The following is a 24,884-nucleotide window of genomic DNA, read 5'->3' on the forward strand; positions in this document are numbered from 1 at the left end:
AAACATTTAGCAAGGGAATGAAATATGAATTCAGATTCCCTTCCCCTTAAGTTTTTAATTAGTGAAATTAATCTCTTTCCAATTAGAACCCAGATTTATATCCTTACTTTCACCTCTCAAAGAACTCATGAAGAATAAAGTTGCTTGAGGTAGGGAAGCAACCTCCCCCACCTCAACTCTGCCTCTAGGTAAGACCTCACCTAGACTAGCTGAGACTTCCGTTTTCTGTGTGTGTTCCTCCAGAGGATTATTCTAATTTTTGTCGTAGGTGTGTGCTCCTTCTCCTCCCACCATCCTAGCTATCTCAAGGTTTACCTCCCCAGAGGGGTTTTGGAAGGCAAGATGACAGGATGACGAAAGGAGAGGGGCAAGGCGAGCTTAGAACTGGGAGAAAGTATGACATAAGTCTATGCTACGTGTAACAACTCTCAAGCCTTTAGGAACGACCGACCCCTCAAAATCAAGAGGCTGATCTGTCGGCCACCAAATCAACAGCGGATGAATTCAAGCAGCAAAGTCTTGGACTGGCGGGCCGGCTTAGCCACCTGTGTGTGCAAATTTAGGGTCCCACTTCAGCGCTGACCGGGGATGCTTGGCTTCCCGGAGCAAGGGTTGTCTCTACCCTTCTCTCCAAGACATCTCCAAATGTCTTTGGAGGGTAGCGGTACTGGAGGAGAAAAGTCTGGTCCGGAAGGAACCCTAGCTCTGGATATTACATGTCCGTCTTCACAGCAGCAAAGTAAGGACCCTGGACACACCGCCGATCCTCAGGTTAGTCTGTCCCATGACCCGGAAGAGCAGCAAGAGCCGCCTCTACGCCCTACGTCCACGTGCCGGCAATAGCAGCCACGTGGGGCTCTGCGGAAACGCCTTCGCAAAGATTTGTCCCCTACGCTGCCCAGTAGAGAGGAAGGGCTGGGAACAGCGCAGGAGGAAACGGTACCGGCTGGAGGCCCGGCTCGCGCGAACCTAGGGCTGCGAGGGGCGGGGTCGAGGGCGGGGTTTTCACTGGTCCCCGCCAGGGGGCGGGGCCTCGGTTGCGAAGGGTGGGCTCTGGAGGGCAGTGAGTAGCAGTTTACTCGTCGCCTGGACTCCTCGGCTTCCGCCCTGCATCAAACCCTGGCCGCACCAGCCCGGGAGTCGCCATGGAGTCCACGCTGGGCGCGGGCATCGCGATGGCCGAGGCGCTGCAGAACCAGCTGCCCTGGTTGGAGAACGTGTGGCTCTGGGTCACCTTTCTGGGCGACCCCAAGAGCCTCTTTCTGTTCTACTTCCCCGCGGCCTACTATGCGTCTCGCCGGGTGGGCATTGCGGTGCTCTGGATCAGCCTCATCACCGAATGGCTCAACCTCGTCTTCAAGTGGTGAGACAGCGAAGCCCTCCGGCGGCCTGGCCCCCGACCCCCAAGGGCCCTGAGCCTTGTGCAGACCCTGATTCTTCTCAGAAACTGCCTCAAAGGCCTGGCTCCCCCCTCCACCCCTACCCCCACCCCCAGGAAAACTTAAGACCTCCCCACCCCTACCCCATGGCCACTGACTTTTCCTCTTTGAGCATCTTTGTCCATCTTGAACTCAGACCTCAGAGTCCCCATCCTAATCATTAGACTAGTGTTTAACGGGCCTGATCAGATGAATCACTTAAGGGGGCGTGTTTAAAATGCAAATATCCCATCCCACCCCGGACATACTGATTCTGAAACTCCAGGGGAGAGCCTGGGAATCTGTATTTTTTAAAAACATCAATGATGACTTAAGTAGCAGGAGGTCCTGCTTCTCAACTCACTCTTTGATTCATTTCTTCATTCATTTATTTGATAGAGTTTTTAAGAAGCTTGCTTTGTGCCAGGCTTCAACACTGGCTTTTCAGGACAGAAAAGGCTTCCAAGCTAAGGTGTGGTCACCGGGCCATGGCCATCAACATAAGGAGCATTTGAAAACTTGCCAGAAATGCAGAATCTCAGGCTCCAGGTGGGAGCTCCTGAATCATTATTTACATTTTAGCAAGGACCCCAAGTGGTTCATGTGCACAGTAAATTTCAAAAAGCACTGGGGCTAAAGCTTTGCCTTTTAGGGAACACTTTCTCTTCTTGCTTTTCACGTTCATTCACTAGTAGGCTCTGACACAGACTCAGGCAAGTGGGTAGGGCCCTTGGGGCTTATCTCTTTGCGCCACCTGTTCTCTTGGGTGCAGAAGGGAGCTATACTTCCCGCTGGGCGTGCAACTGCACCTCTCCTCACCTCACCATCTATTGCCATATTGCCAGCCTGGGGGAGGGAAGGGGGTTTCATAGGAGGCACTTGAATGGGCTAGAATGACTTGCTGAAAAACCAAATACCTTCCCTTCCACTTCTCTCTACCAGGGCTTCATCCCTACTATAAACGGTAAAGCAGTTGTCTAATCATTTCCTTCCTACTGAGTTGCCCTTTGCTTTGTGCTGTTCTCCCTCGGAGTCTGTATCAGCCTTCCCGTCTCGTCCTGTTCCCCTAAGACCATTGATTCCCACATGGCAAAGCCCCTGTTCCTTTCCTAAGTACGTGTTGAGTATCTGATGTGTGAACCAGGCTCAGTTTTTGGCGGGGAGAGGCAGGTCCCTGTCCCAGCCCTTGGCTTCCTGGTCAGCATCTCTGCTCTTCTCCCAACCTTTTCTCTTTCTGGCCACAGCAGCCTCTTAGTCTGCTGTGTGTTTTCCAGGGTCCAGCGAAGCACCTAGCTAAGCCAGGGGATTTTAAACTGTTTTGTCTTCTTTATTCTCCCTCAGCTTCCCTGTGCATTCCCCGCCTCCGTTTTGTTTTGTTTTGAATAGAAGGACTTTATTTATTTATTATTTTGGCCACATTGGGTCTTCACTGTGGCGTGGGGGCTCTTAATTGTGGTGCATGGGCTTTCTCTAGCTAAGGCACATGGGCTCCTCCTTGGGGGATGCTCAGGCTTCTCTTGCTGCGGCGTGTGGGTTCAGTCACTGCAGCACATGGGCTTAGTTGCCCTGCAGCATGTGGGATCTTAATTCCTCAACCAGGGATCAGACCCATATCCCCTGTGTTGGAAGGCGGACCACCAGGGAAGTCCCTCCCCTTTTTCTTATATTTGATTTATTTATTAGTTGGCTGTGTCAGGTCCTAGTTGTAGCACATAGTATCTTTAGTTGCAGCTCGCACAGTGTTAGTTGCAGCACGCACATTGTTAGTTGCAGCAAGGGGATTCTAGTTCCCTAAACAGGAATCATACCTGGATCCCCTGCATTGGGTGTGTAGAGTCTTAGCCCCTGGACCACCAGGGAAGCCCTGCCCCCACTACCATTTTCAAACATGAGAGACTTTCCTAAGTAACTGAGGCTGGAATTTGGGAAATAGAGAAAAGAGAAGCAGCAGAGTGAGGGTCTGGGAAGGAGAGGGAGAGTCAGTTCCCGGGCTCTCTGTAAATGACAAGAGCAGAGCTGGCCTTGCAGTGGGAGGCATAAGGATGGGACTTTTGAGCATCTCAGAGCATGCCCACACACACCACAATCTCTTGCCTCCTTACCACTTTTTAAAAAAATGCACACTTTCTCCTGTTCCAAGATAAAAAACCGTGGCAAGGCGGTGACCCAGAATCAGATGTCCTCTCTGACTCCACCCTATAAGCCCTTCAGAGTATTCTAGGTGTCCATCTGCCTCACCCCCATTCCCCTGGCCTTTGTGTGTGTGTGTATGTATGTGTGTATAATGGCATCTGCTCTCTTCTAGGTTTCTCTTTGGAGACAGGCCCTTTTGGTGGGTCCATGAGTCTGGGTACTATAGCCAGGCTCCAGCCCAGGTTCACCAGTTCCCCTCTTCTTGTGAAACTGGCCCAGGTGAGAAGCCCCAAACTTCCCTCGCCCAATGTGGTTAGTGTTTGGTGAGTGTTCAGTAGTACTTTTCAGCTGGGACCACCTAATCATCAGAGGCCTAGTCTCCCAGTTACTGGACCAGAGAAAGAAACCCAGGGAAGAAACGTAGGAGAAAAACGCCCATGCCAGTGTGCCAGTTACTCACCTTGTATTGACTAGAGCCAAGTTGTCAAGGCAGAAGTCTGACAGCAGTGACTGCAGGCTGGGTGGGGGGTGGGGAGGCTTCAGGGCAGAGGAAGCTATGGCCAGTGCTGGAGGAAGGCTCTCTCGTGGCCACAGGGAGGCAGCTGTGTTGAGCTATCACCAGGTGCACCTGGGCTCCCACCAAACTCAGCTCCCACCACGAACTGAGTTTCTGAATCCCCCGGCAGGCAGCCCTTCTGGACACTGTATGATCACAGGAGCAGCCCTCTGGCCCATAATGACGGCCATCTCTTCCCAGATGGCCACTCGGGCCCACAGGTACACCTTGGCATCGCCCACCAGTGGGGGTGGGGTGATGGTACCCTGGACCCAAAAGCCCTGCAGCAGGGTGGCCTGAGAGCCGGAGTTCTGGGGACCCCAGGTTATTTGGTCCAAGTGCCTGGGTGCTCAGGGAAGCCCAGCAGTGCATGGGCATCTCGTGAACCATCTGCTTCTCTTCTTTTTAGCCGCTGGGTGAGGGTGATTCCTAGCTTGGCTTATTGCACCTTCCTGCTGGCGGTCGGCTTATCTCGGGTCTTCCTCTTAGCACATTTCCCTCACCAGGTGTTGGCTGGCTTAATAACTGGTGAGCAACTGGGGCAACGGGGTGGACCCAGAGGGTGCCATTGACAGTGGGAGGACCAGTGTATGATCTTCCCATTGTACGGCCAACCCCAAGTCCCCCTTCTGACAAATTACCCTGCTGTTTGGGGTGAGGGTCATATCCCCAAACTCCTTGAAGCTGCTGTCACCCTGCTTCCCTAGGTGCTGTCCTGGGCTGGCTGATGACCCCCCAGGTGCCCATGGAGCGGGAGCTAAGTTTCTATGGATTGACCTCGCTGGCCCTCTTGCTGGGTGCCAGCCTCATCTATTGGACCCTCTTTACACTGGGCCTGGATCTTTCGTGGTAAGTTCTGCTTTGAAGCTTGGGGAAGTAGGAGCCTGTCCTGCCTCCCCTATATCTGGCCTGGTGGCTCTCTGGTTTGCTGTTGTTCAATAGGGACACATTACTAGTTCACATACAGTCTCCTGAACATGGCGGTAGACCCCAAAGGGATAGAAAGCCATCAGCCCTCTGGGTCCCAGGGGACTACCTCTCCTGGCAAAGACTCTTGCTCTCCACAGGTCCATCAACCTAGCCTCTAAGTGGTGTGAGCGGCCCGAGTGGGTGCACTTGGACAGCCGACCTTTTGCCTCCCTGAGTCGTGACTCAGGGGCCGCCCTGGGTCTGGGCATCGCTCTGCACTCTCCCTGCTATGCCCAGGTACGGCGGGCACACCTGGGATATGGCCAGAAACTAGCCTGCCTTGTGCTGGCCATGGGGCTGCTGGGCCCTCTGAACTGGCTGGGCTACCCACCTCAGATCAGCCTTTTCTACATCTTCAATTTCCTCAAGTACACCCTCTGGCCATGCCTGGTCCTGGCCCTCGTACCCTGGCTGGTACACACATTCAGTGCCCAGGAAGCACCACCCATCCGCTCTTCCTGACTCTAGGTACCTCCTGCACCCACCTCCCCTCACAAAGCCTGTGCTCTGTGACCTCCACCCTTGGGAGGCAGCTCCGTCCACTTCCAGCCCCCAGTGAGCCCTGCTCATATTGAATTTTCTAGTTCTCCCACCACCTGGTCACAGCCCCAAAGAGGGGCCTTTTCTCTCCCAGGAAGGTCCTCCTGCCTTCCCTCGCAAGTCCCCGAAGAGCAAAGGCAACAGTGAGAACAGTGGGTTACTGTAACACTGTGAGGGGCTCGGAGCAGCCCCAATAAAGCCCTTCCACACCTCTGGACTCCTCTCTTGCCTCCGTGCACACCTCCACCAGACTTGGCTACGCACATGCAGGGCAACCCTTGCCAGACCGCTTGTTCTGCACCCACTCCAACCCTGTGCCCACAGAGGCTGAGAGTCAGAAGGAAAAGCAAGCCCTTTAGCCCTGGGCCCCCTTCCTACCACCACCACCTCCGCCACACAGAGGTCCCAGGAGATCCTGTGGCTACGTTCAGGGAACCCTGTTCTTTAACCTACAGGACAGAGATCCCACTCCCTCCCACCCCAGCCTCTGTTTCCTAAATTGTTTAGTCCAGGGACTGGAGAAAAGAAGAGTAGGAAGCCCAGAGAACAGAGACATTGGCCCCAGAAGGCATTGCCAGAAACAAGTTTATTTCCACAAGGACACACAGTGTAACAGGTTACAGGATACTTAACTGAAATTTATGTCCAGGGAGTGGGTTTACATGAGAACCAGACAGGCCATGGGAAGAGGGAGGGGAAGGGGCCCAGAGCTGGGGCTCAGCCCCACACCCCAGGAAGATCTCGAACACACAACACGCAAGACACGGTGCATGATAAACCTGTGGTGGTGGGACTCCTGCCCCTCCCCTGGCTCCCTCAACCCTGCTCAGGCCCCCATTAGGATAATAAATATGTAAACAGATTGGTGGGGCCCTGGGGAGGGGAAGAAGGAAAAAATATGCGGGGTTGGGGAGAAGGAGGGAGGAAGACTTAGCCCCCCAGGAGCTTCTTCCCATCTTTGGTTTCCCACAGGCTGGACAGCATTCCCTAAAAGTCTTGTGGGCTCCTAGCCCTGGAAACAAGGCTAGGCCGGGCTCCTGGGAGAGAAAAGTACAGCTCCCAGCCTCATCCAGCTCTTAGTTTCCCTGGGCGTGGCCCACTAAGGAAGCCCAGAGGAAGGGAAGCTAAAGCTGAGGGCAGGCTCCTGGGTTCTGTCCCTGCTCCTTCTGGAACCCCCACCCACTCTCACCATCCCTAGGCTTCAAAGCCAAAGGTCCTAGGAGGGAGTTGGGCCCTGACCCTTCTGCTTGCAGTATGCTGGGTGGCTGGGGAAATCTCGTCCTGAACAGCAGGGGGGCTCTCACCAGCCTGGAGTCCCCCTGCAGGGACCACCTTCTCCCCTTCCTCAGACCGTGCTAGCGGAGGGGCACGGAGGCCGACAGATTATGGGGGGGAGCAGGCCTGGTTCCGCAGCTCCTCTTGGTCCCGTAGAACCTGAGAGTCCAGCCCCCTCCCTCCCCACACACTTTCCCTCTCTCCAGCCCCTCAGAAGGGGAAACAGGCCCTGAGGAGAGCAAGGCAAGGCTGCCCTGCCCACAGACCTCAGGCCCACGTCCTAGAGCACAGAGCTGAGGCCAGGAGAAAGACGGAGGAGAGGGGGGCTCTGTGGAGATGGTGAGGACACCAGGAAAAATGGTGAGAATTGCAGGGCAGGAGCCCACCTCCCCTCCCCTCCACATCTTAAGACTGTAGAGAGACCCTCGGGATCCTCCCCTGGGGCTGGAGAGGGGAGGAAGGTGAAATTAAGGCATTTCTCCCTAAGTCAGCTGAAGCCAAGGCACCAAACTTGCTGTTCCCTCCTCACTTAGGGAGCCCCCAGAGCCAGAAGGTGCTTTCTGGGCCCCGTGCCCACCTTGAGTTGGCCCAGGCTCCACGGGGAACAAGGACAGGACGCAGGAAGTGGGTGTGGGAAAGCACATGGGAGAAGGCCTAGACGGGGTACCCCTCACCCCTCAGAAAGAATAAACGTCTAAGCTGAGACCTGGGCCACGGAGGCAGAAGAGGGGCCTGAGGCAGCTTAGGGGAGCAGCAGGGGCGAGGCTGAGAGACCCACACAGCACACGTTGTTGAATGTGTGACTTTTTGTTTTTAATAGAAAAAATAAACAAAATCACAATGATGAAGCCCAGAGAGATGGGGGCCAGGGCGTCACAGGGCAGGCTCCTGTTCCATAGGCTCCTCTGCCGGCCTGTGGGGACAAGCACAGAGAGAGGTGTTGAGGCAATGGTCGGGCGTGGGGTGGCTTGGGCGAGGGCTGCGAGATGGGGGCACGCCTACCTGGGGCTGTGCTCCCGGGCCGCAGCCGCCTGGGCCTGCTCGGCCCCCACCGACAGCAAGGCCATGGCACTCACAGTCTCAGCCTCCTCTGTCTCACCTGCCTGGGCCTCCCGCAGGGAACGGCCTAGGCCAGCAGCGAACCTCTGCACACAGCTCCAGTGTTTGCCTGTGGATGAGGGGTGGGCAGGGGGTCAAGGAGGGGCAGAAACCCCCAACCGTATGGACTTCCCCAGCCGTGGCGTGCACTCAGGTTTTTTGCCTCTACTCAGCAAGTTGGGGCCTGAGCCCCTCTGCCTGTCCCCACGTACTCTGGATCTCGATGACTTTCTCCAGCGTGGCCACTGCATTGACGTTGGGCTTTTGCTGCAAGACTGCCTCGTCCAAGGGCTGTAGCTGGCAGGGGAAAGAAGAACAAGCTTAGGGTTGGGAGTGGCCATGGCTGCCCCTCTAACCACTCCAGTCAGCCCCATGACAGGGGCAAGCATAGCCTTTTGAGAAACCTCTATTCAGAAAGCCTTCTCTGGCTACCAGCTATCCTTGGGAACCAAAAAAGAGAAAAACCTCCCCAAGGACCCTGGGTGCTGCCTGACCTGGGAAAGGGTCCCTCCCCAACCCCGCTGGCCCCTTGGTCCTTGGCCTTCCAGCCCACCTCCCCCAGCCCTTCTGTGCGCCCCTTACCTCCACGCTGAGCAGCGCCGAGACACAGGCCTCAGAGGCATCACAGATGGCGGTCAGGTCGTGGCCTCCCTCCAGGGCCAGCACCACCCGGCCCCCTGCCAGCGTCATCAGCTGCCTGGTCAAGTGGCCAAAACCTTCAGGGATGGGTGAAAGAAGGATGAAATGGTTAATGAAAGAAAGTCAACTCAAAAAAAAAAAGAAAGGAGAGAAAAAGAAACACAAGAGATGAGACAAACAGCACAAAATGTGACGGTGGCTTTAAACCTAAACAGATATCCATAATACTCAATGTCGTGGATTCAATGTTCCATTAAAGACAAAATGAAGAGACTAATCCAGTTACACATCTCCTAAGGAGTATCATGAGAAACCACCACTGAAACACGCAGGGTCATCACTCTACAGCTTCACGAGGAGGTACACTCCCCCACTGCAGAGGGAGAATGGAAGATGCTGCCAGGAGGACTCCGAGTCTTAGACCTGCCCCAGCGTTCCTCCCAGGGCTTCCCAGGGGGTGCCAGTGGTAAAGAACCCGCCCACCACTGCAGGAGACATAAGAAAAGTGGGTTCAATCCCTGGGTCGGGAAGCTCCCCTGGAGAAGGAAATGGCAAACCACTCCAGGAAAACACTCTTGCCTGGAGAATCCTATGGACAGAGGAGCCTAGAGGACTGCAGTCCACAGAGCTGCCAAAGGGCTGGACACGACTGAAGCGGCTTGGCATGCAAGCACGCACAGCACTCCTCCCAGCTTCCCACTCGTCCCCACCATCTTCACTGCTCCACAGCCTCCCTCAATCCCCCAGCAGGCTCACATCTGGCGGTGACAGAGTAGCCACCCAGCGGAGACAGGTGTCCCTCAACAGCATCAAAGCCAGCGGAGACCAGGACCACATCAGGTGAGAACTCGTGGGCAATGGGCATCACCACTGTCCTGCAAAGGGAGGGCCCGAGCTGACCCTGGCAGGTGACTCGGCCAGGCCTGTCTCCCCACAGGGCCGACCCCTCCACCCAGACCAAACTGCGAGCTTTCTGCCCCTCCCGCAGAAGGCCCCAGGGGCTCCCACCCCTCCCCGGGCTCTTCTGAAGTCCCCACCTGAAGGCTGTTAGGTACTCCACGTCTCCGATGGGGGGGTCCACACCTCCTGTCCACGCCACATTCACATTGTACCCCACGCCCGGCCCTCCGCCAACCTGGCAGCACGGTGGGGGGGGGGGTAGGGGGTTACTCTCACTGCCTGGGGAGCCCAGACGTTGCCCCGCCCTCAGCCCTGCCTCCAGCCCTTACTCCACTGACCTCTGTTCTGCATGGAGGGGCAGCTGGCCGGCGTGGTCCTCCCACTAGGAGCCCAGACTCCCCAGGTTACCAGCACCACCACGGGCCTCCACGGCTCCCTGCCAGGTCCCATTCTGCTACCTCCCCGCGGGCCCTGAGTTTGAGCCCAGGAGCTGTACCTCTTCAGGAGCCCCGGAGCCCGGAAAGAAGTTCCCATTGTCATAGCGATGCAGGGAGATGTAGAGCACGGAGGGATCGTTGTAAAATGCTTGCTGGGTGCCGTTGCCATGGTGAATGTCCTAGCGGGGAGGGGTGGAAGCATCAGGAGAAACAGCCCAGGCTCTGACCCAAAGGTCAAAATTCAGCTTGCCCCCAACCCTCACCCTATGGTGAACTCTGGGGGTGAAGCTTGCCCCTAGATACAGGGCATCCATGTTCCATTCACAATGAAATCCCCCCACGCTTCTTTAACCAGGGTCCGTGGGCTGGGATGTGGCACTGCACAGAGGAGACACAAAGCCAGGGGATGAATGGTGGTGGCTCCCCCTGCAAGGCCCCTCCGCTCAGCACAGAGGGGGACAGTAAGGTTAGGCAGGAACTGAAACATTCTGAAGAAGAATCCAGCATGATGAACCCTGAAGCCCAAGCTAGGCTTTAGAGAAATCAGATCCCTTCTTGCCAAGGCTTGCTCCTGGCTACTCCCCAGCTCACAGGGAGCAGTAGGGGCCTCTCCCTCTGCTGAGAGACACAGGGGTGGAGAAGCTAAGTGACCTTAGTTGGGTGAGTCCGCCAACAGCCCCGTGTCTCCATTTATCAAATAGACATCCCACTTCTTAGGAAGAGAGGTGTCCATGAAGCAGTACTGTATGTCAGCCCCCAGTCAAGAGGGGATCTAGCAATGGCAGGGGATCTCTCTATCACTCAAGGCAAAAAGACCTCCTCAGCTGTTCAAGGCTGAGGGGGATGGGGGGGGAGTGGCTAAAACCACTTTCGAGTCTCCCCCAGTGAAGAGGGAGCCCCAGGGGACTGGGAGGGCTGGGCTAACACCCCAGAGTCAGCACCCCAGCCCATTCCAGCCCCTGAGGATGAAGGGACAGGATTGGGGTGGGGGCTTCCTGAAGGCTGACCCTGGTCCCGCCAGGCACTGCCTACCCAGTCCACGATGAGAACCTTGCCCACATTCAACTTCTGCTGCAGGAGCTTGGTTGTGATAGCTACTGAGTTGAAGAAGCAGAATCCCCTGTAGGGTGGGGAAGAAGAGGGCAGGACGTCAGCCTTACTGGATGTTCACTCTGGGAGCCACAGTGTCGGCTCTGCTGAGAGGGAGAGGTGGTGAGGGCAGTGGGTCCAGGGCAGGGCTGAGCTGGCACTCACATGGCTGTGGATTCTTCCGCGTGGTGTCCTGGGGGCCTTATGATGGCAAATCCATTCTGAAGACGTATGGACAGAGGAACAGAGACGAGAGGCAGACAGGCGGGCAAGGTGGCCACGGATCGGAGTAGACACAGAAGAGAAAAGCCAGGAAAAGAACACATGTGAGAAACATCAGTCACACAACCTTTAGGAGTGTGGCCAGCCGAGGGCGGCATGGGTCAGAAGCAACCTTCTGTAGCCGCAAGACCCACAAGAGCACCAGACGTTAGTGCCTCGTGGTCGTCCCTCTTTACCCGTCACCCCCTAGTCCGCCTGGAGCTGTCACCTCCTCCTCACACCTGCAGCTGAGAGGCGAGATTACAGAGGATGGTGCCCTACTGGTGGGAAAGCTGAGGCTGCCCCATTCCCTGCTGCTCAGGCAGCAGGACCAAGTCGTTCCCCCCCAACCCCCGCCCTGGCCAGCCCACACTCACTCACCTTGAGCTCCCCTGCGGCCACCCTGAATGCCAGCTCCACCAGGCAGCCCACCGCCATGCGCACGGCGCTGGAGGAGTGCATCTCGTTCCACACAGTGTCGCTGTCCACCTGCAGGGGCAGGAGAGCGGGCTTCAGTGTGCCCCTTGAATGGGGAGGGCAAGAAGGGGGGTACAACCATGGTAGGGGGAGAGGGAAGGGCTGGAGCTGGGAGCACCACTCACCCAACACCATGGGCGGGTGCCCTACTCACCCCAATGCCCCCGCAAGGCAGCATGGCGTACATCTTCTGGCTGATGGGGCCTGCAGGGAAGAGGTACAGAGCTATGCTAGAAGGCGCCTCCACTGCCAGGGCCGCAGGTGGGCATGTGCAGTGGGCAGGGAGCTCAGTCACAGGTAAAGAAGGGCAGACCCCAGCAGAGAACAGGCCACTGCCACCCACGCCAGGTAGGAGATGACTGTCCCCCATCCTGAGGGGTGATCCTTCCCCGGGGCAGGTGGCGGGGAGAAAGGGGCCTGACAGGTGAGGCAGAAGGGCACAGCCCATCACAGCTCATTGCCAGGCCTGACCGGTCTGCCCTCCTGCACGCACCCCACCCACATGCTGTAGTCTGTGTGAATGGCGCCCTCTGGAGGCGTGTGATGTGGCAGCCACGTCCCTGGAGACCCACCTGCCTACCAGATGATGGTCTTCCTGACAGGCCCCGTCCCATCCGGGCAGTAGACCCAGCCTGGCCCACCACCCTCCCTGCTGGCTGCTCAACTCACCGAGCAGCTTCTTGCTGTCCAGCTTCTGCCGGTTGAGGGGGCTGGTACCGTAGAGCAGGGTGTGGTACTCGGAGTGCACCGTCTGGATCTCATCCAGCGTGGCTTTACGACCCCGGATTCGCTGTTGGGAAAGGGGGCAGCAAGAGGGGGAGCTGGTGATTAGGCTGGCGCTGCAGGCCCAGTACCTCTCTCCGCCCCACAGTCTGGACACATGAAGCCACCTTCTAGCCTCAGGAGATCCAAAGGTGGCTGTTTTTTTTTTTGATCGATGGGACATTGCTATTCTTTTCATTTTTGACCATGCCATGCAACACACAGGATCTTAGTTTGCCCAGCAGGGATGGATCCCGGGTCCCCTGCAGTGGAAGTGCCGAATCCCAATCAATGGTCCTCTGGGGAAGTCCCAGGAGATGCAAAGTTTTTTGAGAAAGTATGCCTCGGTCCCCCAGGGACCCCAGCCCAGGACCCTCCCCCATTCAGCTGGGGACCATGGGGGCACCAGGCCACAAAGGATGGAACTAAGAAGCACATGGGGGCCTGACCCTGAAATCGGGTTGAAAAGAGAATGAGGAAGAGACACAGAGAGGGCATCCTCGACACTAGAAACACAGGACTTTCGCTGGGTTTGAGGTGGAAGCTGGAAGGAGGGGGGACCCCCTTACCTCACACTTGCTGAGCAGGCCTGTCTCCTGCAGCCGGGACCAGATGCTCTGGATCCGGCCAGCGTGCTCGGGGTGCACATGTGTGTTCCCGCACATGCACTGGTGCTTCAGCATGAACGTGTCGTAGACCACACCTGGGCCGGAGACACACCTGTCAGCCAGCACAGCTCCGGGCCGGGTCACAGCTCGGCCCACCACCCTCAGCGGAGCTCATCGAGCTCTCCCGGCCCACCCTGGTCCCAGCCCCTCCTCGTGGCCACTCCAGCTGCCTTCCTACATGCCTGTTCCTCTTCTCTTCCTGAAATTCCTTTCCCCCATCACCGCCTGTCAGCAGTCTCCCTGCTCCTCAAGCCTCCGCCAGGCTGCCAACACCGCCACCCGCTTTAACCTCACAGCGCCGCCTCCTTCCCTCTGTCCCCCGTCAGAGCCTCTGTGTGCCGCCCCCCATCCCCACACCCCATTGGTGAGTGGGGACCATCCTCAAATGGGGTCCCTCAAAGGGACCATCCGTGCCCCTACAGAGCCCAGCTCTGGGCGCTTTCACATGGAAGAGGCTTCTGGAATGGACTGAAGCCTCAATCTTAACCTCAAAGGGAGGAGAAAGAGCTAGAGATAGCGGGCTCCCTCCACCCAGGCCTCCAGGGCAGAGGCATCGAGGAAGCAAAATCAGTGGTCCCTCAGTGTGGGGGGGGGGGGGCCTGAAAAAGATGCTGCTCCCGGAATACATGGACATTCACCCCCACCTGCCCAGTGAAGCAAAGGCTACCACCACGACCACAGGTGGCTATACACAGGGAGACAGCCAAGGCCTGTTTCCCTCCCTTCAGGGTGCTCTGAGGGTCCCTGGCCATCCCTCCAGGGCAGAGGCTATATCTCATCCCTTCACAACACCCAAGACCGGATGCCATGTCATGCACAGCATGCCACCCACCGCCCCTCCCCTGCCCCCGCAACACACACAATGGAAGACAGCTCATGGGGGAAGGGCTCACCTGTGGTGAAGAGGTGCTTAGTGGGCTGGTCTGGGGGGCTCTTCAAGCCCCCAGGGGCAGCAGGTGAGGACTGGGTGCGGCCCAGGGCCTGGTGGGGCACAGTGGCCAGGCTGAGGGGTGCCTGGTATACCTGCAGCGGCTGCAGCTGCTGGGTGTCTGCAAATGCCTGGGAAGGAGAGAGCGGGAGGGAGCCTGGGTGAGGCTGAGGCTGAAATGGAGGTGAGGACAGGTGCCCCGGGGCCTCCCGGGGGGCCTGAATCCAACCCTCTCTTCCAAATCTCCTTCCTCCAGCTCCTCCCTCCAGGGACAGGAGACACTCCAGTCTTAGCCATCTCCATCTTCATCTCCATTCCCGAGGAGATGGGGAGGGATGGGGGGACGAGATGAGTCATGCTACCAGAGTAACATTGAGGTAAGCTGCTGGGAGGGACGGGGGTGTGGGAGGGGGTGGGATGAGTCAGGCCCTGAGGGCTCAGCTGTGTCCGCCATGAATGGAGTGTGCGGAGTGTGCGCTTGCTCGGCGCCAGGGCAGACTGTAGTACAGCGGGGGCGGGTGTGTACACACGCACGCAAGCAGAGACCGACGCACAACCGGCCCTACGTAGGCAGAGACGCAGATATACACAGACCACGTGCATCCAAGTGTGCATGTGCGCACGCACACACACACACACACACACAAGCAGACAAGCGGGGGCAATCACAGTCAGAGGGAGGGGCTGGCAGACGGGGCAGAGAGAGCTCTAAGACTGACACCAGCTCTCTCCCTTCCACAGCCCCTTGTCTCTTTCCTGCTCCCCTGGGCACAGCCTGGAAACTGCAGACTGCGGAGAGGAAAGAGCAAAGGCGCAAAGAAGAGGAGGGAGGACAGACGGGTGGTGATCAAGGGCCAGGGCGCAGGGGGCCACCTTTTTGTAGCCAGCACTGGACTCCTCCAAGTCGGGCCCTTCTTCAGCACCGCTCTCGCGCTCCTCATCCTTGACCTGGATGCAGTCCTCCTCCTCCTCCTCTTCCTCCTCCTCCTCTTCCTCTTCCTCCAGGTCTTCCTGGGTGCTCTCACTCTCCGTGGAGCCTTCTCGGGGTATGGTGAGGGCTCCCTCCCCCAGCAAGGCGTCCTGCTGCTCCGTCAGCTCCTCCTCTGTCTCCTCGGGGTGGGTGGTGGGCTGCCGTGGCAGCTCCCCCGTCTTAGTAAGGATCTGGAAGCAGAGCCAGGAGGCCCATCAGCTGGGAGGGGGGCGCAGCCATGCAGCCCGAGGCCCCGGAGAGTCTATTCCTGCCCTCCTCCTTCCCCAGTGGTTGCCCAGCCCATACAGGGCTTTGATGTGGACAGAAAAAGGCAAGGTGGGGACTTCCCTGGTGCTCCAGTGGTTAAGAAGCCACCTGCCAATATAACGGACCATAGGTTCGATCCCTGGTCCTGGAACTAAAATCCCACGTTTCAGAGGCAAACTAAGTCCTCACACCATAACCACGGAGCCCACACTCTAGAGTCCATGCCCCACAACAAGAGAAACCACCGCAGTGATAAGCCTGTGCACTGCAACTAGAGAAAGCCTGCAGCTAAAAATAAATAATAAAATAATGAGCTTTAAAAATAAATAAATATTCCCCCCTCAAAAAAATACAATACATTCTCAAAAAAAAAGGGCAAGGTGACCCCTCTGATGCAGCAGGGAGTGGCCGAGGAGGTCAGATGCGCCTCCCTCTCTGCCAGCCTAGCACCCTCTGTGTCTTGCCCCTAGCAGAGCCCCAGATGTCAGCTTCTCCCAGCTCATCTTGCCCAGCCAGCCCAGCACCCTCGTGTCCTGCCCCCAGCACAGCCCCGGATGCCGGATTCTCCTGGCTCACCTTGCCCAGCTGCAGCTGCTGCTGCTTCTGCTTCTCCAGGAATTGCTGGTGCTGCTGCTGCATGACCAGCTGCTGCAGGGCCTGGGGGCTCTGGGGCAGCGGCGAGGACTGGGTGCGGCTCAGGGGCCGGTGCCGCGGGAGCTTGCCCACTGTCCGCATGCTGGTGGCCACGCGCTCACCCGTCACCAGCGGGGACTGCCCGTGGAGCGGCACTGTGAGGTGGGGGAAGGGGAGCAAGCACTACTGTTAGGATACCAGGCTCCCCTCTCCCACCCCAGACTCTCCTCCTTCTGGAACAGCACTCTACCGGCTGGGGCGGGGCAGGTGGTGGAACCTGGGAGGGGCCTGGAGCACCTCTGCCCCCAGACCTGAGTCCTATTCTTCCTCCTCCCTACAACTGAACAGTCTTGCTGCTCAGAGCCACCACCTTCAGCAAGCCTTCCTAGATTCACTGTTCCCTCCCTTTAATTCATTTAATCAGACTTTTATGGTAGGCCCAGGAACATTTTTACTAATGTATCAGAGTTCCTGGGCTTCTCTGGTGGCTCAGATGGTAAAGAATCTGCCTGCAATACAGGGACCCAGGTTTGATCCCTAGGTTAGAAGGGAATGGCAACCCACTCCAGTATTCTTGCAGGGAGAATCCCATGGACAGAGGAGCCTGGCAGGCTACAGTCCATGGGGCTGCAGAGCTGGAAACGACTGAGTGACTAACACACACACACTACATACTCCCTTTAATTCACTTGCAGATACACAGTTTTGGGCCCTCCTTGTGCATGAACAATGACTAGTTCTCCCCAGCTGTAGGACCTCCCTGATCATGGACATAGATCCCACCCGGCTGAGAAGCCGAGGGGCCAAGATCATGAGACTTTTAAGCAGAACCTCTTCTGATGCTGCCAGGTCCTTACGGGCTGTCTGTCTAAAGCTATGCTGTCCAGTCCCATAGCTGCCAGTCACACATGACCACTGCCCTGTCTAAACTAAGATGTGCTCTAAGTATGAAATACCTACCAGGTTTAAAAGACAGTATGAAAAACAAAATAAAATATTTCACTGCTAATTCTTTACATTCATTATATGTTCTGATAATAGCATCCTAGATAGACTGAGTTAGGTATAAGTTATTAATTTCAGCAATTTTTTTTTTGCATTTTTTAATGGGGCTACTAGAACAAACACTTTAAAGTACATGTGCCGCTTGTATTGTATTTCTACTGGATGGCACTGCCCTGGAATAGGAGCTCCATTAGGACGGTAGAGGTACAGTGCCTGGCTGGCATCTGTAGAATGTGGAAAAAATCCATGATGCCATTGAGGGGAGCTGTGACACGCCTGGTGAGTATCCCTGGCTAACTTCTCCCTGACAAGTGGTCCCTCCAGCTGAGCCGTCAGGATGGGGTCCGGCCACGCCCCCTCCTCACACAGCTGCCTGCCACTCACCAGCAATGAGGGTGCTCTGCTGCCGGGCTTGTTCCAGCAGCAGCACGTGCTGCAGCAATGAGGCATGCCCGTGGGGGCTCGAGTCGCCCTCCAGTGCCACGCCCAGCAGGCAGCCAGGGATGGAGGATGTGCTCATGAACTTGCCGGTCAGTGCACCGCCCTGCCGCAGGGACTGGAGGGCCTGCCTCTCGGCCTCCTGCTGCGTCGACAGCTTCGGGGAGGCCTGGGATGGGACGGGAGATGGCGATGAGAGAAGGGTTTATACTGCCCCCCAAGGTCTGCCAATGTTGAACCAGTATCCCTTACCTACCCTCTGCCCACCCTCACCCCCAGCTTTGGGGAGGACCTTCTGATCTCCCTCAGGACATTGGGAGGATAAACGCGCCAGCTGGGGGCATCCAGGACCAAAGACCTCAACACCAGAGGGGATGTGCCCCGTACTCACGGTGAGGTGCGAGTTGGTGACTGTGACCGTGGCCTGCAGCCCTAGGGAGATGTTGGGCAGAGAGGGAGACGTGTAGAGGCTGAACTGGTTGGGGGAGGTGTCCGGAGGGAGGGCCCGGTGCTGGGGGAGCATCTGGGGAGCAGTTGGGAGAGACAGGTATGAGAGCAGGCAAAGGACAGCCACCTGGGGCCAGGGCCAAGGCGGAGGGCTCCAAATGGCACCCCACTTCCCACACCAAGCCCCACCTGGGGGAACTGAGAGGTCAGAGCCATGCAGAGGCCCATAGGACACATCCCACTTCAGGGCAACAGGTCCCTCCAGTCTGTCCACTCGGGGCAGAAAGGCCCCTGCTGGGCACTCTCAGCCAGACAGAACGCACGGGACAGGAAGCCGCTCTGGCCCACCCGCCCAGTCCCTGGTGGGCCTGTACCTCGGTGGGGATGTTGGGAACCGAGCCCGTAAAGCCATTCTCCGCGATGGTGCTGTGGGAGCTGTTGGGAGAGCTGGGGCCAGAGCCTGGCGCGCTATTACACACGGCGGACACTACGGGAGAGGCGGCTGTCACCTGGGCCTGCTCGGAGCAGCCCCCCCACTCCCCGGCCCTCAGAACAGGGACAAGAGATGAGCCCTTACCCCCAGGTCCGGCACCTGTGATCTCAACAGCTCTCTTCTTAAAGGTGCTAATGACAGTCCCATCCTTGCGACGCAAGAGGGGACTGCTTCTCCGCTCGGCCACCTTCTGCTTTAGCCTCGAACGTACTTTTAAGTTGGGTTCGGAGGCTGGGGAGAAGGCAACCGGGGCTCAGACACATCCACACGAGCGGACACACCTGCAGCCTGGCCCTTCCACATTCCCACCTCTGCCTAACCCTGCCCCCGCCATAACCTGGGCGGCCAGGCTATACTCACCTGTTTTGCGGAGGGGGAAGTCATCGCGGCTGTCATAGGGCCCAAGCAAAGGCAGTTTGTAGGAGGGAGGCGTCCCAGGGGGGCCGCTCTGGGGAGGGGAACTCTGGTCCAAAGAAGCATGGTGGGTTCCCCTGCGGGGGGGAGGGAAGGAATGGAGAGATGTCTAGGGGATCACCCAGCCAGCTGGACCCGCAACCGAGCAATCTACATTTATGAAACATCCACTGCCTATGGTGATACGAAATGGATCTTCGGGAGGGCGGCGAGGAGAGAAACCAGGAGTCGGGGGGAGTCCCATCTCCTAGGAGAGATTGCAGGGCCCCTACATGACTTCAGCCCAGAAGCCCCATGTCTGCCTGCAGCCAGGCAGCCCTTGAGCTGGGCACCTCTGCAACCCATGCCTGTCAAGGGTCGTACCAGCATTTAGGATGCTGTGGGAGGGAATGGTTGAGGCCGCCTGGTGTGGGCTCCTTTGACTTCGACAGGAGGAATTCCTGGAGCCGTAGCTTCACCTCAGTGCTGGCGATGGCACCTGTGGGACCGGGCACGGCTGACCCAGGAGCTGGGGGCCAGGACCCCATGGCTGGGGGAGGGGCAGGAATCCCAGCTGCGACCCCCGCCCAACCCAGAGGCACCCCAGCCTCACTCTCTTTGCTCTTCTCCTTGTTTCGAAGGATGAGCAGCTGCTGCTCGAGCCGCTGCTTCTCCAGCTCCTCCTGCCGCTGCTGCTCCCGCTGCCGCTGCTGCTCCAGCTCCTGCTGCCTCTTGGCTGCCAGCATCTCCTGCTGCTGCTGCAGGGGCAGTGGGGAGGCAAGGTGAGCCGAGTCCAGGGCGGGGCTCAGAGGACTGGGTGCCCTGGCCCCCACACTCACCTTGAGGTGCTTCTGCAGCTGGACTTCATGCTGCCGGGTCAGGTGGTCATGCTGTTTCTGGAACTCAGCGAACAGAAGCTGCTTCTGCAATTGCTGTTGCTGCTTGAGCGCCAGGAGCTCCTGCTGCAGTTGCTGCTCCCGCAGCGCGGGGTCCACAGGGCCTGCCAGAGCCCCCCGCAGCTCCACGGGGCTGGGGCTGCCTCCTCCCCCGCCCCCCATGGAGCTGGGCATGGCTCCTGGCAGCACCGGTTTCACCTCTACTGCGGAGAGAAGAACCAGGAAGGGGTTAGCAGGCCATCCGCACTGGGCCCTGGTCACCATGCCTGGGGCCCAGAAAGCTACCAGGCAGGATTACTAGACCCCAAGAGGATGGGGGACGGGGGTGGGGGGAGTCAAATCCCTCTGCTCCGTGAATACAGCCTTCTGCCTTCACTAAATGAGACTGAAGCCATGAACTTCATTACAAAAATGGGCATAACTAAAGCAGGGTACCGGAAGATCATGAGTATTTAACAAAGACGACCACTGGACATTTTATGTGAATTATCTGGCGTGTGCATGTGCTAAGTCACTTCAGTCGTGTCCAACTCTTTGTGACCCCATGAACTGTAGAGACTACCAGGCTCCTCTGCTCATGGGATTCTCAAGGCAAGAATACTAGAGTGGGTTTTCATGTCCTCCTTCAGGGGATCTTCCTGAATTACTTTCGTGATAAGGAAACTGAGATTTTAGAGAGGTTTAAGTAACATGATCAAAGACAGACAGCCCAGGTGATCAATAAACCAAGATATGAATCCAAATCCTATGCTTTTAACGACTATCCTTCCTGCGCTTCCTCCCCCACCTCTCAATACCACAGTGTCCCTGCCAAGAAGCCTATAGCACACAAGAAACCAAGGCATTGACATTGGTTCTAGAACTGGGGCAGCCAGGGGCCTAAGCAAGCCTAGGAAAGGTCTGCGGACACACCCACGGACAATGGACAGTCTATCCATTCTCCTGTTCCCTGCCTCACACTCAGCTAGGGCAGATGGGGTGGGAGGGTGAGGCTATGGGAACAGGGTGGGGTGGGAGCAGGAGGCTGCAAGGGAAGGGGGTGCAGGGCGGCACCAAACCAAGGACTGGAGGGGGCGGGGAGTCAGACTCGCTTCCTTTGCTGGATTATCTCCTTTCAACAGTTTTATTGTAATTACCCTGAAAATGCCGCTATATATAGAGTGAGCCAAACAGCAGCTGTGCCTGGGGGGAGGGGGAAGGAGAGAGAGAGAATGGGAGGGCAGGCACAGGGAGGAGGTGGGAGGAGGAGACAGGAAAGGAAAGGGAATCAGACAGGAAGAAGGGTAATGGCAGGGGGGTGGCTGGAGCCTATGCAGAGATCTCAGAACTCGAATCCCAGGAAGAACCCGCTGGGAAGAGAAAAGGAGTGGAGGGATCTGCTGGGCCCCCAGACCTTGGGTCCAAGCCCCCATGTGGACAATGGGCCAAGGGGCCCCAGGGAATGGCAACAGATCCCAATGGACTTATGGGAAAAGATGGGTCTCGACCTCTTGATCCCTGTACACTGTCCTCCGGCTGCTCAATGTCATCACTCCCCACCACTGCCCTGTGGTTGCCAGGGCAACTGGGCAAACACCACGCCAGCAGGGAGCTCCAAGCCCAGCCCACACCCCACAAAGCCTCCTGACGCCTGCAGGAAAGGGAAGGCAGGCTACCCACTGCCTGGGAAGGAGGAAGTGAGAGAGGCAGAGCCAAACCGTCTTGTTCTTTTCCATTTCTTTCTCCAAAGACAGCCCTCACTTTCCCCACTCCGGTCCAGGAAGGTCACGGGGAGCTGGGAAGACTTTCCGGTGGCAAGGAGGCCCACGCCAACCCAGGCCTGCAGACGGAAAGACCCTACCATTCTGATGGCAGCCAGAGTCCCCTGCCCTCGGAAACAGGCCCAGGCCTCTACCACCATCCCTTATCAAGAGTGGAGAGGGGGATGAAGGGCTGAGCTAATAAGAAAGGCTCCCACACCCTCTGCAGTCTATGAGTCTGGCTCTCTCCAGGGAGCCTGAATGGATGTCATCAAGGCAGGGGCAAGGCCCGCTGAAGGCCAAGGTCATGCTATCCTCATGGCTGAAAGTGGCCCCCAGGCCCACTGGAGGTGGGAGAGGGAAGGTAGCCTGAACACAGGATCTCCCTCGCTCCCCAGCAGCCCTTCTTCCCCCAGCACAGCCGGGCACATTCCTCTGTGGTTTGCCCGCCAGCCACACTGACGACTCTGCGGCCACAAGGCCAGAGCCACATCTGCAGGAGTGGCCAGATGTGGCCAGGAGGGTGGGGTTAAACACACACACACACACACACACACACACACACACTCACTCACTTTCCCTCCCAACCCATGTCCTGCTCCAGCACCAGGAGGAAAGACCCTGGGAAACTACAAAGGCCCTTTCTGGAGGTGGACGGCCCTGTCCGGTGTGCAAAAGCAGGGTGGCGACAAGGAGCCAGCAGCCAGCCTCGGGTGTCCCCAGCCCTGGAAATACCCAGCAGGGCCCCAGGCTGGCTGGAGAGTTATCTGTTCCTCGGCAAGGCTGGCTTGGCCTGTGGCGCTCTGATCGCTCGGCCAAGAGGTGGACAGGCTTCAACCTGCTGCTCCCGGCAGCTCCAGGGCTGCGGGAGCCGGATGCCAGCCCGCCCGTCCAGGGAAGGGCAAGGGTCCAAGCGCTCCTGGCTCCCAGCAGATAACCCTGCTTGGGCTGGAACTGCCGCCAGCAATGCTGGCTTCCCCAGTCGGAGCCCTGCAAAGAAGCCACGGGCTCAGCCGTGGGGACTCTCCCACCAGGGTCCCGGTGCGGCCGCCGCCGCCACAGCAGCAGTGGAGACGCTGGGTCCTCCGCTGCCGTCGCGGCCGCACCCCCGTTGGTATGCAGGTGGTGGGGCAGCCAGCGGGCTCCACTGCACAGTCTTGTTCCCACACAAGCAGGAAGCACAGGCGACTGGGGAATATTAATCTGCAGGCCCTGAGGGGCTCAAACAGGATGCTGCACCCCCTGGGTCTGCCAGGTAGTAACCCAGCTCCATCCAAGATGGACGGTGCCAAGACTGGACAGCTGGGGTCGGGAAAAGGGTCGGCAGTGGGCTGGGGTGGGGGGACACAGAGCCCTCCAGATGTAGTTTTCTGGGCACAAAACCTAGAGCCTGCCACCCCTCGAGGGTCTGCGCCCTCGGCCAGTGTGGCATGAGCAGAGCAGGTGGCAGTGGCGCCCACGAGAACCGAGCACCTGGAGGGGAAATGGGTGTGTCACGATAGGCAGCTCTCGACCACCTCCCGGTGGACGGAGGAGATGGGCGGACTTCTGGAAAGGGAAGCAAGGAGATGCAAGGACTGCTAGACCCTGAGAGGGCAGGCTGGGGACCCTGGCTAGCCAAGGCCAGGGAAGGGATCACGTGGGAGGGCACAGCCCCCTATGCCATGCCTCTGCCTGACAGAGTTGCAGGAAGTCGCAAGGAAGCCAGCAGCTGGCGCAGGGACCTCCTGCAAAGGGAGACAGAAGGGACCAGGTCTGCCCTGCTCCGTACCCCACCCCTTCCGGGAGCTCTGACCTTGCCTCCCGGGAGCCGCGGCCCTAGGAACAAGCAGTAACAGCATCCTGTCCCCCAGCTTTCAGCAAGACTAACCAACACTGTCTCCCTGGAGAAGTCCCAGCCCAGGCACCTAGGTGGGCAGCCGTCAGAGTGTGGCCCCGCACACACCAGGCTCTGGCTCAGAGGGAACCACTCTGCCCTGCTCATGGGGACAACGAAGCAGCACCAGTGACACTTTAGTGGACACTTCCTTCCCATCTCGCTGGACTTCTGGTCTCTCCATGAACCCCATCACCCCATCAGCCCAGTGGGGGCTCCCACATCAGATTCTTTGGGCGGTACAACCAGGGATAGCCTGGCTCCTGGCGCGCCAGAGGGGTGGGGGAGCAGCGGGGGGCGGGGCGGGGGAGATGACGCAGGTGCTGACAGGGTAACCTCTGGGATGACTGCCAGCACAGGCTTAGACTAAAAAGAGAGTGCCCAGGCAAGGGGACACTGCCCCCAGGCAGACAAGGGATTCTAGGACACAAGGAGCGGGTTTCAGCAGCACCTTCGGGAAAAGGGTTCAAAATAAAAAACAGATGGAGCTGCCCAAGGGCAAGGTCAAGGCTGCCTCCTGCTCTGAACAGACCACAAGCTATGCCCCAGCTCCCAGCCTTCTCTTGGAGAAGTCACCAACTCCAGTGTGCCTATGACCCAAACTCTAGCAGCAGGGAAACAGTACCTTGAGTTCCCCCTGGAGAAAAGTCCTGGGGCACAGCCCAGTGTGTGGACCCACCTAGCAGACCTAAGCAGCGTAACACTTGACTCTAAAGAGACCCTGCTCCTGGAAGCCCCTAGCCACAGAAGGCTGGGGAAGGAGGGGAGCCAGGGCCCAAAGAATATGAGGGAAGTGTGCATTAAGCAGTTTGGAATGTCTACACACCCCCAACAATAAGAGGGAAGGGACTTCCCTGATGGCCTGGTGGTTAAGACTCGGTCCCTCCGACGCAGGGGGGATGGGTTCTATCCCTGGTCGGGGAACCTAAAATACCACAGGCTGTGTGTCGTGGCCATATAAATAAATTAAATCTCCAAAAGAGAGGGGAGAGGGAGAAAAGGAATTCTGTTTCAGCCGGCTCCTAACACGGACGAGGAGACCAAGCCTCTGAGGCAGCTCTGCAGGAGATCCCTCCAAGGAAGTAGCAGGGCCTCAAACCCAGGTGTCCTGATTCCCGGCTCAAGCAGGTTCACGAACCCCAATGCCAGGCATCCCAGGCCCTGGAGAACTGACCCCTCTGGAGAGTTAATGGGCTGGCAGCCCGCCCTGGAGGGCAGTGCCTTCCACCAGCACCCAGGCCCCCAGGAGCTCCCTCAGCAGGCCGGGGAGTCAGCAACTTCCTTAAACGTCCAGTGACCTCGTTCTGTCCCTCTGGAGAATGGGGAAAGGCTCTCATCCCTTTCCTGGCCTGGAGGGATTTTGGAAGAAGGCAGGGAACAGCATTTCATACTCCTCCCTGTGACGCCGATGACCCCTCCCCACCGAGGACGGTTTCCCATGATCTATTTCTGTGCTCTTACGTGACTAGCAAGGCCAATTTAGGTTCGACAGGTTCTACCACAATGCAGACAGTATTTCCACATGTGCGAGCTGGGGATGACTCTCACCTAGCAATTTTCCCAACTCCTCCTGCAAT

At 57.8% G+C, this 24,884-nt stretch overlaps 2 protein-coding genes across 12 annotated transcripts in view; one reads left to right on the forward strand and one right to left on the reverse strand.

Moving 5' to 3' along the window:
* On the forward strand, positions 890–5,833 carry G6PC3 (glucose-6-phosphatase catalytic subunit 3). 2 transcript variants are annotated; one of them, XM_005693916.3, is made up of 6 exons: positions 890–1,363; positions 3,724–3,830; positions 4,238–4,328; positions 4,517–4,635; positions 4,815–4,956; positions 5,175–5,833. In XM_005693916.3, the coding sequence occupies exons 1-6, from the start codon at positions 1,146–1,148 to the stop codon at positions 5,536–5,538; spliced, it is 1,041 nt and encodes a 346-aa protein (XP_005693973.1). In that variant the 5' UTR covers positions 890–1,145; the 3' UTR covers positions 5,539–5,833. The 2 variants fall into 2 exon arrangements, with proteins under 2 accessions (XP_005693973.1, XP_017920696.1); XM_018065207.1 differs by lacking the exon at positions 4,517–4,635.
* The window catches only part of HDAC5 (histone deacetylase 5), a 36,882-nt gene continuing 19,680 nt past the window's right edge, over positions 7,683–24,884 (reverse strand). For 5 of the 10 annotated variants that reach the window (XM_018065199.1, XM_018065197.1, XM_018065198.1 and 2 more), the window contains 24 exons: positions 19,636–19,895; positions 19,410–19,554; positions 19,181–19,295; positions 18,764–18,894; positions 18,488–18,634; positions 18,285–18,397; positions 17,855–17,986; positions 17,410–17,632; positions 15,964–16,175; positions 15,024–15,311; positions 14,116–14,281; positions 13,124–13,257; positions 12,462–12,582; positions 11,947–11,996; positions 11,697–11,804; positions 11,220–11,275; positions 10,998–11,085; positions 10,025–10,144; positions 9,666–9,763; positions 9,385–9,503; positions 8,572–8,705; positions 8,202–8,286; positions 7,894–8,059; positions 7,683–7,804 (listed from right to left, as the gene is read on the reverse strand). In XM_018065199.1, the coding sequence (XP_017920688.1) occupies positions 7,765–7,804; positions 7,894–8,059; positions 8,202–8,286; positions 8,572–8,705; positions 9,385–9,503; positions 9,666–9,763; positions 10,025–10,144; positions 10,998–11,085; positions 11,220–11,275; positions 11,697–11,804; positions 11,947–11,996; positions 12,462–12,582; positions 13,124–13,257; positions 14,116–14,281; positions 15,024–15,311; positions 15,964–16,175; positions 17,410–17,632; positions 17,855–17,986; positions 18,285–18,397; positions 18,488–18,634; positions 18,764–18,894; positions 19,181–19,295; positions 19,410–19,554; positions 19,636–19,895 (3,251 nt within the window). In that variant the 3' untranslated portion in view covers positions 7,683–7,764. The remainder of the gene's footprint in view (positions 7,805–7,893; positions 8,060–8,201; positions 8,287–8,571; positions 8,706–9,384; positions 9,504–9,665; positions 9,764–10,024; positions 10,145–10,997; positions 11,086–11,219; positions 11,276–11,696; positions 11,805–11,946; positions 11,997–12,461; positions 12,583–13,123; positions 13,258–14,115; positions 14,282–15,023; positions 15,312–15,963; positions 16,176–17,409; positions 17,633–17,854; positions 17,987–18,284; positions 18,398–18,487; positions 18,635–18,763; positions 18,895–19,180; positions 19,296–19,409; positions 19,555–19,635; positions 19,896–24,884) is intronic. The other 5 variants (XM_018065201.1, XM_018065200.1, XM_018065206.1 and 2 more) reach the window with 2 other exon arrangements.

Source organism: Capra hircus, chromosome 19 (assembly GCF_001704415.2).
Source record: "Capra hircus breed San Clemente chromosome 19, ASM170441v1, whole genome shotgun sequence".
Lineage (NCBI taxonomy): Eukaryota > Metazoa > Chordata > Mammalia > Artiodactyla > Bovidae > Capra > Capra hircus.